Source organism: Chiroxiphia lanceolata, chromosome 4, assembly GCF_009829145.1.
Source record: "Chiroxiphia lanceolata isolate bChiLan1 chromosome 4, bChiLan1.pri, whole genome shotgun sequence".
NCBI classification, from domain to species: Eukaryota; Metazoa; Chordata; class Aves; order Passeriformes; family Pipridae; genus Chiroxiphia; species Chiroxiphia lanceolata.
Window position 1 is genome coordinate 50,208,353 of NC_045640.1, and position 14,038 is coordinate 50,222,390.

Consider the following 14,038-nt stretch of genomic DNA (forward strand, 5'->3'; position numbering starts at 1 on the left):
ACTATGGCATGGCACAAATATCTTCCAAAGATCTCTGTCTGCCATAATGTCCAAAATGCGATTAATCATAATTTAATCCCTTCAGCACGTAACAACGGTGGAGATTTTTCCTCCTTCTTTCCATTCTTTTCCATACATAAATATGCCAATGATGTACTCTAGAAACCCCCAACTTAGTGTGGAGCCTGCTCTTCACATCAGAAGATCTGAAATCTGTCCCTTTCTCTGCCAAAAAATTCTTGGTCAGCATAGGTCAGGCACTTTGAGAACTACCTGCCCTGTAAACAGCCAAGACACCCTAATGGATGATTAGGACATCCACATTTTCTTGCATTCTTTCGGGGTTGTTACTGGTTATGGAACTGTAGCACTGCATAGGTTATAAATAATAAAATCACTGGAGCATTATATACACTCAGGATGTATAGTTAATGACTAATAAAATCACATGTCACACTGTTCAGACCACAGTAGAATCTGATTAACCATAAGAACCTTTTCCATGTCCACAAACAGGGAAACAAAACATTTCACTTTTATACACTCTGAATTCCTGAATTTATTTTAACCTGGAGTTTTCACAGTATGGCAGAAAGATAGTAGATTCAATTACATTAATACTGGAGCATGCATAGACCTCTGCCTTGTTCCACTGTAATCTCAATGACTTTTACAAATTATCCCTCTAGCCCCTGACCTAGGCACCACCTTGTTGGGTATGAGGGAGAGCTGACCTCCCATTCCTTTTTTTATGCAGGCAGGTATTTTGGAGTCTTGGGCCCAAGGGTCTGGATACCAAGCAGTCTGTATGGGCTTTAAGCAGACAATGAAACTTGTAGGACTGTAGGAAAACACTGGCAATCTCTGACACAGACCACTTGAGCAACATGCCTTATTATAATTCTCATTAAATCTTTAAATTGGATGTACAATGCATTCTAATTTAATCTGAAACTCTCTTGAACTCCATTCAGTGTAAGGATAAAAACATTTTGGAGAAAAAAAAAAATTAAATCTACATTTGATCACCTACCTATGCAAGTCCTGCCATCAGGTCCAAGCTGCAGCCCTGGAGAAGGACAGCGGCAGCGCACTTCCCCTTTCAGCACATCACAGCCATACTGACAATTTGCCATCAAGCAAGAAAGGGCATCTAGAGAAAAATAATTGGACATATTTAGATAAAGGCTCTGATCAGTACTAGAAAATTACAGAAAACTTTGGAGAATTAAGATGTCACATAGTTATGATAGAAGTGGAAAAAATGCTTGTTGAATTTGACAGGTATCCTTTCAGGCTTCAAAGAGCAAATGCATCTGCTAGTAAACTTCTTCTCCTCAAAAACTGCATCTCGGGGGGGGGGGGTAGGGGAGAAAAAAGTAGAGAAAACCACCACAACTGTAGCAAGTCATGCCATAGAACACAGCCCCCATGAGGAATATAAAGCCCAGTATGTATCAAACTCTCCTGGACAATACTGCCATTTTAAAATAGGAGCATCTCTAGTTAAAGGTAATTTCTCTTCCCTTCCCTCTGTCCAGGCATTCAAAATAACCACTTTTATGGGAGCGAGTAGGAACCTGATCTCCAGAGAGACAACAGTACAGTTTTATACCAGTCAAACAACCAACATCTGCAGCATTAAATATTTTACATTCATAAGGCCATAATACAGCAGAACTGCAGGTGTCTCGCTGCAATGAAAACTGCAAGCACTTGTCCTTGAAGGCCAATTAACAGTGATTTACAGCACTGAAGAATGCTTCTGGGGAAACTTGTAATAAAACTAATAAAATCAAAATAATTGCTCTTAGTTTTTTTTTCAGCCTAATTTTATTAGGCAAAAAAAAAAAGAAACTCATCTTGCGCAACTGCCTAATTTCCAGGAAGATTAATCTTTTACTTTGGAACCCGTCTTCGTTTCATAAAAGTTTCCCAGGGAAACTCAAGTAGGGATTTTGAGAAGCTTGAAAAAAAAGCAAGCAACAAGCCTTGCCGTACTCGAGCACGTTCCATCTGGCATAAGCATGTAGCCGTTCAGACAGTAGCACTTGTAGCTGCCGTAGGTATTCATACAGCGGTGTTTGCACGGCCGTGGCTTTAGTCCACACTCATTCAGATCTGAAATGAACGGCACAAGGGAAGAGGGTGGGAAAAGAAAACACACAAAGCGTGCGTGACAAAACCACTAGCTCAAGTTGCTGATGAAAGAAGGAAAAATATGGCAATTAGCTTTTTATATGCAGTTCAGCTGATAGCAAGTGTCCAGAACGTTCTGTGTGAAGCACTGTTCCTCCCTCCTGCCAAGTGGCTTATTTTCTTTGGTTTCATTGATATCTTTTTAGAAATGATAGCATTAGTATTAGATGAAGTGCCAACCATTTCATTAGGGATCGCACAAGCTCACGATGCCGCTATTCATGTTGATGCCATGTCCAGGACCAGCCAGCACTCTGAAGGAGCAGGAGGAAGAAGAAGAAAGCAAACGTCACTCTGTAATCACTATCAGCAATTCTGATAGCAATTCAGTGATTCACTACCATGCTTCAAAATTAGTTGCAGAGGAAGGTAGGAGAGATGATGCTAACCTACTTTAAACAATCTCAAAGAGAAAATTTTTTATTTACTATCTAAAAAATACTGAAAAAAAAAGTATCTGACATCAGTTATATTTGTCAAGGGCTGTCCATGAAGGCCTGTATTTCAGATTTACAACTTAATACAGAATTTAATACAAAATATTCAGCCTACAATTTCCATATTAGTAGACAGGGCTTTAAACAAGAAGTAAAGATTGAGTGATTTCCTTCAGAATTCTCTTCCAAGAATGTGTTGATATTAACTGAGTAAACCAGAATAATTTGTTACTTAGTTATTTGTATAGTGATAAACAAAGATGACAACAAAGGTGAAAGTATTAATCTATTCACAAATCCAGCCAGTGAGTACTTAAAAAACTGAGTTACCGACCATCCTTAATATTGCACAATTCTCTCTGGAACTCTGTCACAGAAGGAAAACTGCCATTATTTCCAGAATTTTTCAAAGAGCCATCTCCCACTATTAAGCACTATCTCATCAAGTGTCAATCCCTCATCCATGTACCAGAAAAGCAAGCCTTAGAGCTCCCACCATGTGGTAGACCCACACACACAGTAGCCACTTCATAAAATAACTGAGGAGGCGACACATACTTTCTGCAGGCTAGAGGTGAAGGCTCAGGGTTAAGATGTTAAAACAGAAAGATAAATTTACCTCTTGTTAGAATAAAGTCAGTAATGAGTTGACTGCTTTTCAGACTAAAGTAGAAAACTTAACAGGGTCTACATAGTAAATGGAGTGAAAAAAGTTACATTCACTGTGGAGAAGAAATTAGAGAAAACATTGCTTATAGACAACTATGCCTGGAATTTTTCAAGTTCCTGATGTTTGGATTTTAAATTAATCCTGAAACACTGTAATCACTTAGTTTTAGAGAGCAAGATTCTTCCTCTTATTCTTTTCAGGTCAAAATATTTTTAAATGGCATTCTAAAACTGAGAAATACTTTCCCTTTCATTTTGACTGATAAAATGCAGAGCCACCAAGAGAAAAATAAATGTATCAGACTAAAAGTCACTGACGTAATCCAGAAGGATGTTGCCTGTTACATCACTGCTGCTCCTGAGAGCTCCTAACAGTGTTTATGTGTATCATAAAATCTGTTGTCTTCTGACCTACTTTGTTTTCATCTTCATGGGGTCAAGGAATAGCGAGTGAGGTATTTGCCCTTCCCCTCAACCCTTCCCCTAACTGATGGATATGACCTACTTTACTTCATTTTCCAAGGCCACGGGAAGAGCAGCATGTTTAGAGACAAGAATAATTCCTGTTCCCCTCTTCCACAGAAGGGTAGTGGTAAGGGATAGAATTTTCTCTTTCTTCCTGTGGAAGGCTGACTGAGATGTTTCTAGGAAACCTGAAGGGGAATATTTGCTCCTCAAGTGGTAAGGAAGATCAGGTGAGCATACACTGGACTTCACTGAGGAAAGGTTGCCAAAATAAGGGCTAGACCTATGCCTGATAAACAAGGAGTGATGACCATCCCCACAGTCCTCCTGTGGATCATGTGCTGCACAAAGAGCACTCCATTTCAACTCTCACTCTTTGGGAGTTTCAGTAGTTGCTAGGAGAAAATACTTCTCCAAACAGGCACCAATGCCCCAATCACCAAAAAAAAAAAAAAAAATGCACCTGCTAGGTTTGAGAGAAACAGCTCTAGAAGAATGTACATTTAGTCATGTGGAAACAGACCTGCAGGATAGCATATGTGCCTAGGTTAAATGGGAATGCAGCAGTTCACTCACAACCATCATTTTGAGATGTAAAGTAAGAGAAAGTAAAAAGTAAGAGGGAAAAAAAAGAGTCCTCCATGTGTAAGATACGTGTATTTTTCCTCTTTTGTACAAAAGGCATGACTTCACAAAACAAATGCGTAACAGAACTAAGTATAAAATACTTAACTAGAAGTAGGGGCAGAACAAGGAAAGGTAACATTGAAATTAAGTTGACAGAGCAGGATTTTAACAGTGCCTTGTGTTAACTTTTAGTGCTTAAATCCCCCTGCAATTCAGCTCCTAAGTTTAGTTACTCCTGAAGACTTAAGAAGTGTCTTGCACTTACTTCCAGAGTTATGACCACAGACTCAAAGTTGAAAATCATAAAAATTTATGACTGTTCCCAGTTTACCATCTTGAATAAAGTACAGATTACATTATGAGCCTTAAATAATTGGATCTTCCTGCAGGAATTCTACACCACCATTTGGTACAAAATATTCTTAGTACAGAAATGAAAGCTCTGGTACTGACAAATAGACAGCTATTAGTAACATACTCTGAGAATAACCTGGTATTATAAAGCAGGCACAACCAACTGTATTACGATATCATATCACATGCTTTCTATTTGTGGAATTTTGGCTCTTAATTATTTCTATTGCCTTCATTTCATTATATTTCTGTCTATGAACAAATGCTGTCCGACTCCTCTGATTCACATCTTAAAAAAACACCTTGAAAAATTAAAAATTTTAAGTTTGGCTGATGTAACAGAAACCTAAGGTCACCAGACAGCAAAAACAGGCTGTTAGCACAACTCCACTTAAACCTAAATCTCATATGTCATTTGTCTTCACTTTTGCCTTTGAAACTGGTTATTGAGAGAAAGATGTTTTTAACCTTATGGAGTCAAAATGAATGCTACTGTTCAGGAAAACAAGTACTGGCAGTGCTATGGTTGCTCAAGAGAAAAGCCAGCCTGCAAACAGATTAGGTGTGTTAGAGCATACTGCTCAGCCCATCTAATTTTTCCCAAAATGCAACTTTTCTTCTTTTCAGCAGTGCAGACAGGCACATACTCAGAAACCACATGACAAGCATCACACAGTTCCCTAGGAGGCATACTGTACAATTCCTATCAGGTCCTACTAGTTCTACATAAAGGCCTGTATGAATATGCTGACAGCTGCCCTGATTCACCTCCATGCACCCATAATCTGCAGCAGTATACTTCCCTAAGAAACATCCGGATGTGCTGCACAGGGACAGGGAGTATTCCTGCTATTTATATACTGCTATTTAGATCTGTTTGAGTGTTTCTTTTTCCTTAAGTAAAGGCTACTTTTCAAGAACAGGCTCAGGCAAATGTCAGCAGCCAAAAAAAATCAGCCATAGCAACATGGCTCTTGAAGAAATGCCAGTTACTTATCAATTGTATATTTCAAGCAACCTCTATAAAGACATCACAGTAGAAATGTCTATGCATCAAAAGAGGAAATAAGAAAACAGCAGAAGTTGCCTCTAAAAAAATTGAAAGCTAAAATGTATAAACTCAAAGGGTAATAAAAATAACATTTTTATATTGTTTTTTATTTTAATAAAATACAGTAATTTCTTTTAGTCACTTATAATCTCATACCAGCATTTAAAATATAAAGTGTAAGACTATTAAAAAGTTTAACAAATCTCTTTTATTTTCTTGTGGGATGTCCACTCACTGTCCTATACCTGGGAAATTTCATTGATCAGCCATTTAATTTCCCACATTGCCTACAATTGTACAGTCAATGCAAAACCAGCGTTCTTAATTTCAAAATAACATAAGACAGTACTGCATATAAAAACAGACTGACAGTTTTGAGCACTATGGAAAGCAGGTTCATAACAAACACAGGTTGCTGAGCACAAGTATTTTATTTTTTAAAGATTTTTAAAGAAGTGAAATGAAAATATGAGTACAAGGAAAGGACAAGTGCCTTTTTCTGGCAAATCCGGATGTGAATTCTTTGGTTGCTGTGTGGCGCCACACACGATCTTGGACCAACTTCAGTGAACATTTAACAATGGGGCGTTTATCCCTAGCAAGATACAACACACTGCTATTTTTAATTAGCTTCTGCAGACTCCAGCACTCAGTTTTCCTGCCTTTTTCTATCTATTAGCTAACTTGGATCAAGCAACACAAAAGTCAAATATTCAGTAGCTCATTCACTCAACTTTGACAATAGAAAACAAAAGACCAGAGACCAAGTACAAAAATTAAACTGTTATCACCATGCTATAAACAGTAGATCAGCTTTCATTTTCAGCAACTACCATCACACTACCATGTCAAAATCGAGAGATCTGTAACCCCCGAAGAGAGTTTTGTTCACATCACTTAGTGTGATTAATCAACAGCTGCCAAATGCAGAAGTTAACCCTCATTTTCTTCAACTTCCAGCTTTATCTAAATCAGTTTCATCTTAATCTAACCTGATAATCAATTTCCATTGCTCTCACTTTACAAAGGAACTCAGAAAAAAATAAAAAAGGCAGGCCTTGAAAGAAGAGCAGAGGAAAGAAACAAATGCCAGTGACAACCATGAGTGTGGTGGAGAGTCAATACTCTCCAGAATACAGGCACAGAACATCAAGGTAACACAATCAGTTATTTGCTCTGCATGCTAATGGTACTGCAGGTTCAGCTTTCTCTTCACAGCCATCAGTCTATTAGCCTCCATCCCCTTTGCAAGAAATTGTACTACTGCTTCAAGCCGTGCAGGTAGAAGGATCACACCACCTGACACACAGGACCACCTCACCCCTTGACACCATATTTCTTGCATGATGATCCCAGGGGGTGGAATAGAAGTGTTTCACGTGGCAAGAACACATACCCTGATCCCAGGAACAGCTCAAGGGTCCCATCATGTAATACAATAGCAGTAGTCACCTGAACTGGTGTACATTTGGGGCACCACAGTCAGTAGGCATCTCAGAAACCTCATGCACCTCAGTTGCGGCAACTTTGTCACCAATACCATGCAAGAATATTTGATCAATACTGCCTAAAAGACTGCCTTTAATCATTTATCAACACAGTTTTTTCCTTTTTGCCTTCCATAGCATTTAGTGGCAAGCACATAGTTTAGTTCAAGATTGCAGCCTCCAGCAACTTGCACAGCATTTTTTTTATATTATTAAAGTAATTAGTACATATAAAACCTGTTCCATATACATATAACAACTGCTAGTTCACTGCACTGTTTTCTAAAAATGTTCTAGACTGACTAAAACACGTATAGAATAAAATCATAACAACCCATCCTTTAAGATGCCAGCCCAAAGTAAGGGGATAAGAAGACAGGATAATTTGACAGATGACAAACTTGTAAAAAACCTGAAAAAACAGAACATTCATTTCCACATCAGTTCAGGAGGGATTAGTAAATCCAAAAATAAATATGTATCTATTTTTAAAGAAAATAACTCTAAAATTCAACACATCATAAGGAAGTTAGCCAACATCAGGGTACATTTTTCAACAACAAAACCGTTCTAAATATCACACTCTTCTACCATACTTCCTCAGCACTCAGAAAATGCATTAACCTTCCCTGAAGGCTGAGACAACTGAAAAAGAGAACAGTCTCACTGAGATATCTTTGTTTGTATGTTTGATGCTTGGCCAACAAAATCTAATAAATCATGTATTACAATTCTGGTTTATACTCTATGATCTTTATACCATGACATGTTTTGGAAGTAATTTTCAGGAAAAAAACAAACAATGAAACTATATGGATAATTCAGTAAAACAACACTTAATCTTTATACCAACTCTTCAGTATGTAGTACAATTTGTTGCTACCTAGTTAGTTCACGATTAGAAAAACAAAAATGAGAATGTATGAATGATAGGGTTTTTTAATTAAACAAATACTATTTCACTATCCAAAACTGAAAATTGTGACCTTGTAAAATAACAATCCTGACCACAAGTTTTAAATAATTTGTTTCAGATTCAGGAGAGCATGTAAATACATACTATATATTATTCACATTGATTTCAGCTTAATGAAAGCCATTTTTCCCCTGTGTCGTCCCACTGCAGATGTCATTCTGTCTACAAATGTCAGTCCCAATCAGATTAGCTACAGCAGTAACAGACCTGGTATATGAGTTCATTACCCTATAAACATAGGTGACACACACAGCATTGGCAGAAGGGGGTAGAGGGATCAACAATACTTCCATAACTTCAAAAATAAACTATTTCTTACCTTGGTTGCAGGTTTTTCCAGTGTAACCTGGGTGGCACTTACACTTGTTTGGCCCAATGCATTCACCATGTTTGCACCCTGGCTGGCATATAGCTGCAAATAGAGGAATATTCATTATTTTTCCACTCCAGTTACAGCTGACAGTGCTTTTACTTTGAAACAAATGGCAATGACCTAACAAATAGTACTGTTTATGTTCCTCCCATCAGCAACATTATATGCTTCAAATACCACTGTTAACATCAGGTGCACTTTCAAAACCAACCACCACCCCAATACTTGTGGGAAGAGGGAGATACTTGTAAGTAGTCTATTTTTGTACAACACTACATCATGCTCTTTCTGGCATATTAAACTCTTTTAATACCTAATCAGCAAGCAGGCACTATGCCTTCACTTGCTCTGTGTATGTATGTATGTTCTATGATTCAAGACATTAAATTTGATAAACCTGGAATATGCCCCAGCTACATAGAAAATGTGTACATCAATGTCACTGGCAACACCAAAAGCCCTTGTGCAGTTATTAGTAGGCAGTAGCAGAGATCCCAGTATTCACTGCCTTCCTCTATGACCAGAAGGCAACACTCTTTACCCTCTCATTGAGCAAAATTTTGCCTGAACCTCTTCCTTTTGGGTGCTTGGATTCTGGTATAGGAATTGCTTTTTTTTTTCTCTCTCTTTTGTTTTGGAGGAAAAAAAGAACTGGGCAAAAGCAACACTGACTGTAATACGCCACTTTGTCACTGCGCACATCCAACTCGCTTCTCTGAACATTTCAAGCATTTATTATCCACCCTGCTGTTTAGATACAGCCTCAGAATGTACAGACCATAGCTCAGAAATTATGGCCTATTCTGCTTCCAGAGTCAAATAAACACAGAACTCCAAGAAATAGTAGTTAGGAAGCCATTTTTTGGTACCTCTCTAAATATAACACAAACAAAATTCTTAAAGCAAACTTTTAGAACTTCAATAACACAAAGATAAGCATTGCTTTTGAAGAAATACGACAATTCATGCACAAATTTAGTTCTACTGATGTAGGATTAGCTAACAGGAGTATTATCAGAGTGCAATGAATTCTGCAGAGCTCCAGAAACCATTTGACAGATGAAAATTTTAAACATTTCCAAGTTCTCTTTACTAGAAATGTTTTTCTGTTACAAAACATACTGTTTCAATCTAGTGGAAAAGTAAAGTATTTACTATGCTCTGTAATATTGTTTATCATTATATGATAAAATGCAGATGCAAAGTTCTGGTGAGCTCACTATTTAAGCAAGACAGACACAAAATAGACAGCAATCAGAGGGTGGCATAACTTTATTAGCCTGTAATCAGTAATCAGGATTTATCTATTTACCCTGGCTTTAAGTTCATTTCATAAAGTAACAGTATCATTTGGAATTTGCAAAGTAACTAACTAGATCCAGCTGTAATATTAATTAATTTGACAACAGGCTGTATCACAAAACTGGATGCATTAAGGATGTAATTTAACAGAAATCTCCACAACACACTCAAAAATGTAGCTTGCATTCTAGCCAAGCTGTTCAACAGGGTTGAATTAAACAAAATTAAAATAGAAACAAGAGATTAGTTTTGGTTGTGGAAGAACCATGCAAATACATCTCTGACCTTTTAAAATCTTTTCCATAAAGATTCAAAGCATCCAGAATCAGCAATTCCCTCAAATACATATACAGAAGCAATTGTTCGCATAGAAGGAGTTTGCTCCAGTTTTAGGACTACATTTGCCTTTTATTATCATTTTTGTTTAAACATATTATATACATATAGTCAGTGATATCCACTGAGAACATAAACCCTTGTTTTAAATCTACAGCACTGCTCTTGACAGATCTTTCTAATATGATGGTGAGGTCTCTTTCCAGAAAATTGTGTTAAGGAATATCTTAGAAGGCAACAGAAAAGGATGTTTCTTAATTAATGTAAGATTTTTTTTTTCTCCAATACACACTGTCCAGAAAAAAATAAATGGGATTTAGATTCAGAAACACCTCTCACTGACAGTGTAAAGGAAAGGGGCTTCTTAGACTACTAAAAGGTATGTTTCAAAAAGTATGCTATGCCCTTATGGAATGGACAGATCTGACTGAAGAGCAACTGCTACATCATGAGAAAATTCTAGAACATTGTACTTGGAAACATTTACTGCTTTTTTTAATCACGATGATCATAAACACAAAAAAGTATCTTTGTGCAAGAGCTCATTTAGACACTGAGACTCATCTTCCTGACATCACAGACCCAAGTCCAATTAGAGGTGATGGTGGCAAAATGAAAACTGTGAAGACCAACTTCAAAGTCACTAGGGAAAAGGAAAACATGATCTAAACCACAAGAGAAAAAAAAGAAATTACTATAAATATGTTTTTGAAAGTTTCCATTAAATTTCAACTGCACTTCAAAGAAGTGGGATACACTTATTTAAATAATTCCTTTTAAAAAACGCGAAGTACCATGGGATCAGCTTGGTGTGAAGTATAACAGTTCAATAGCTTAACCTGTGGCAACTTCAGTTTAGCTGACTTTAAAGCCTATGTTTCTCCCTCAATTGCATAAATTGTACATTAGCAGCAGCTCAGATAGAGGAAAAAACCCTCATGCTTAATTAAAATGTTCCTCTAATTCTAAAGGTCAAATACATTTGTATTAGGAATCAGATGTTTTGCTTAATTCTCTCAGTTACCCAAGCAGGTCATATATTGTAATGAATAAAAATTATGTATTAGCATTTGTTTAAAACAACTTCTACAGATATGAAACATGCAATACAGGCCATGTTATTACATCATGGAATTGGATCTATGGGATCTCCAAAATCCAGTCCAACACATCTCAACAAATGTAGTTCCACTTTATGCATGATATAATGTCTTGTATTACATACAGGTGGGTAACTGTTGATCTAGTCTACCTCCTAGTTTCAAGATATAATTTAGAAATGCACTTAAATCACATGACAGATATGTCTCTTCTGTTTTTAGAAGTCTCAGTTAAAGGAGATCTCAGCCCCTCAACAGTCTGCAGCTCAAGAATCTCTACTACTCCAAGGAAAGCTTCCTAATGATTAGAAAACCACTATCCAGAAAGTCAAAGTCATCATAAAATGCTTTTTTTTGCATATTAAACAGGTATTTGGAAACCTTTGTGTGCTGCCAAACACTGTACTTGAAGAAATCCTGCTTATTAGAGTACATTCTATGCAATTTGGCTACTTAAGCATTATGCATCTTATTTACACACAGCTGACATTCAATACAGTGTTACAACTGAAGAATTTCTATATACAGGATAAATATATACAGAAAACTGTATATTTCTATACACAGTTTTAGAGTTAACATAGCAAGACCTGTAACTCAGCCAACACCATAGATAAATCTCATGGCATTTCCTATGAGGAATCAAGCCACTCTCACAAAAGGTCTTGTATATCCTCCCATTAACTGTAATGAGGCTTTGTAGGGTGCTCAGGACTTAAGAATCAGATGGTGTTCAAGCAAGCCTGCATGCCTGGCTAGGGTTCCACCAGGGACATCTGCATGCCCTCCCCACTGATCCCTACCAGAGTGACCAGACCCAGAGAGGTGGGCCAGCTCCAGCTCTGCCATCTGCATCCTGCAAATATTCCCTCCCTTCTCCAAAGGAAGAGATGCCCTTGCACGGCAGCAGATACACTCACTGACTCACAACGGGTTCTATTTAAACACTCTAAACAATGAGATCCAGGTATAAAAAATAAGCTTAAGCCTGACTTTCAGCATTTCTTTTAATAGCAAACAACTATTTCAGCTGTTTGGTATGAGTCTGAGCATATACTATGTGTGCCCATGTGACTGGGTGTTTTCTTTTAGTTTTTCCACTCTACTTGTTTTCTTGAAAAATTCCAGATACAACAGACCAGAATACTTCAGTTGCTCTGCTCATACACAGACACATGGAGTTTATCCATTTTTTAAACAGAAGTAGACTCCCAAGTAGCAGGGAAAAAAGTCTCCCAATTAGTATTTTCTGCATCTTAACACGTAAAAAATTCCTCCACAACCAAGAAACCATCATTTCCCTTCAATCAACCCACATTTACAATGACTGAAATAAGCCATGTCGATTGACTTCAGCCTGTTATGTAATGTTTGTTTCCCTACTAGGCAAAAAGGAAATGTAGACAGTGGAGAGGTACACCAGGCTGAGAACGTCACTCTCTTTCTACTCAATAACAGCAACTGTTTTAAACAAAAGTTAAATTTACGCTTGTATAGAAAAGTGCCACTAAAAATAAGATTGCTAATTTATTTTTGAATCAGTATCAAGATAGACCTATCACTTCTCCAAGCATTCCTCTCTGAAAAGTGTTAAACTGTACTCCCATTGGGTAGTAGTGTGGGCTGAGATAGACAGAAAAAAATTCCTAAGCACAGCTGGTTTTGACTTCAGTCAAATGTTGCTTATTTTATCTCTGCCACTGAATAAACAATAACCAAACTTCCCTTTTCATTTTGTTGACCCATCCATTCAAGAGACATCAGCAAATAAACTCTGCACTCAAGAGTATTCATTTCAGTTTGATCATTTTAAATTCTTTTTGTTGGGCTGGATGTGAAGATTTGCTCCTTCTCAGTTCCCACTAACTTCAATGGAGTCAAGGAGGTATCCTGAAGTCTTTTATCTGGCCATAAATCTAATAGGGTACCCATTTTAAAGGTTGACAAGAACTACCTTTTTCCTCCAAAATAAGGTGAAAAATACCACATTTTAAGTCTCACTTAAACTTCAGGACAAATTAAACTTTCTGTAAAAATAACACAAGGAATTGAAATGTGAATGAGTGGTTTAGGCTTATAACTATGTTTTTGGGTTTCTTTTCAACTGTGGAAGAGAGGAAGGAAGAATTTCTGGTGAAATACATATGCTGTTAGCATGTGTTATGCTTGTGTAAAAGCCAGAAGCCACCAATCTTCCCAGCCACTGACTGCTGCTGGTGGTATTTGAGTATGACTCAACCATTCTGAATTATTTTTTAATTGCTGCATAAATAAAACAAATGAAAAACACATTCAACCTATTCATTACGAGTCTATAATGCTGTTTTTTAAAATTTCACCTGTATTTTCTCCTTGCACACAGTTCCCTCAGAACAGCTTTGGAAGTACCCCTCAGGCTTTGTTAGTTCCTCTGCACTAAGCTATCCACCTTTTGATGGCATGGGTGACTACCACATGCTGTCCCCCTCTGTTCCTTTTCATCTAGAATTTTAACGTTAATGACTTAGTTCTTGATTACTAAACGCTGTTTGGTGGAGTCCTAACCACATGGTTGCAATGCCTGGTTCATACCTGCCTAGCTCCTCCTCTTCATTTTTGGCCAGCAATGGAAATCCCTGAGTTTTCTTAGTGGAGTATCTCTAGCAATTTAACTTTTCATTGT

At 37.3% G+C, this 14,038-nt stretch overlaps 1 protein-coding gene across 4 annotated transcripts in view; it reads right to left on the reverse strand.

Moving 5' to 3' along the window:
* NPNT (nephronectin) overlaps positions 1-14,038 on the reverse strand; it is a 52,019-nt gene that overhangs the window by 25,821 nt on the left and 12,160 nt on the right. For 3 of the 4 annotated variants that reach the window (XM_032686738.1, XM_032686740.1, XM_032686737.1), the window contains 3 exons: positions 8,585-8,677; positions 2,002-2,121; positions 1,034-1,153 (listed from right to left, as the gene is read on the reverse strand). In XM_032686738.1, the coding sequence (XP_032542629.1) occupies positions 1,034-1,153; positions 2,002-2,121; positions 8,585-8,677 (333 nt within the window). The remainder of the gene's footprint in view (positions 1-1,033; positions 1,154-2,001; positions 2,122-8,584; positions 8,678-14,038) is intronic. The other variant, XM_032686739.1, reaches the window with a different exon arrangement.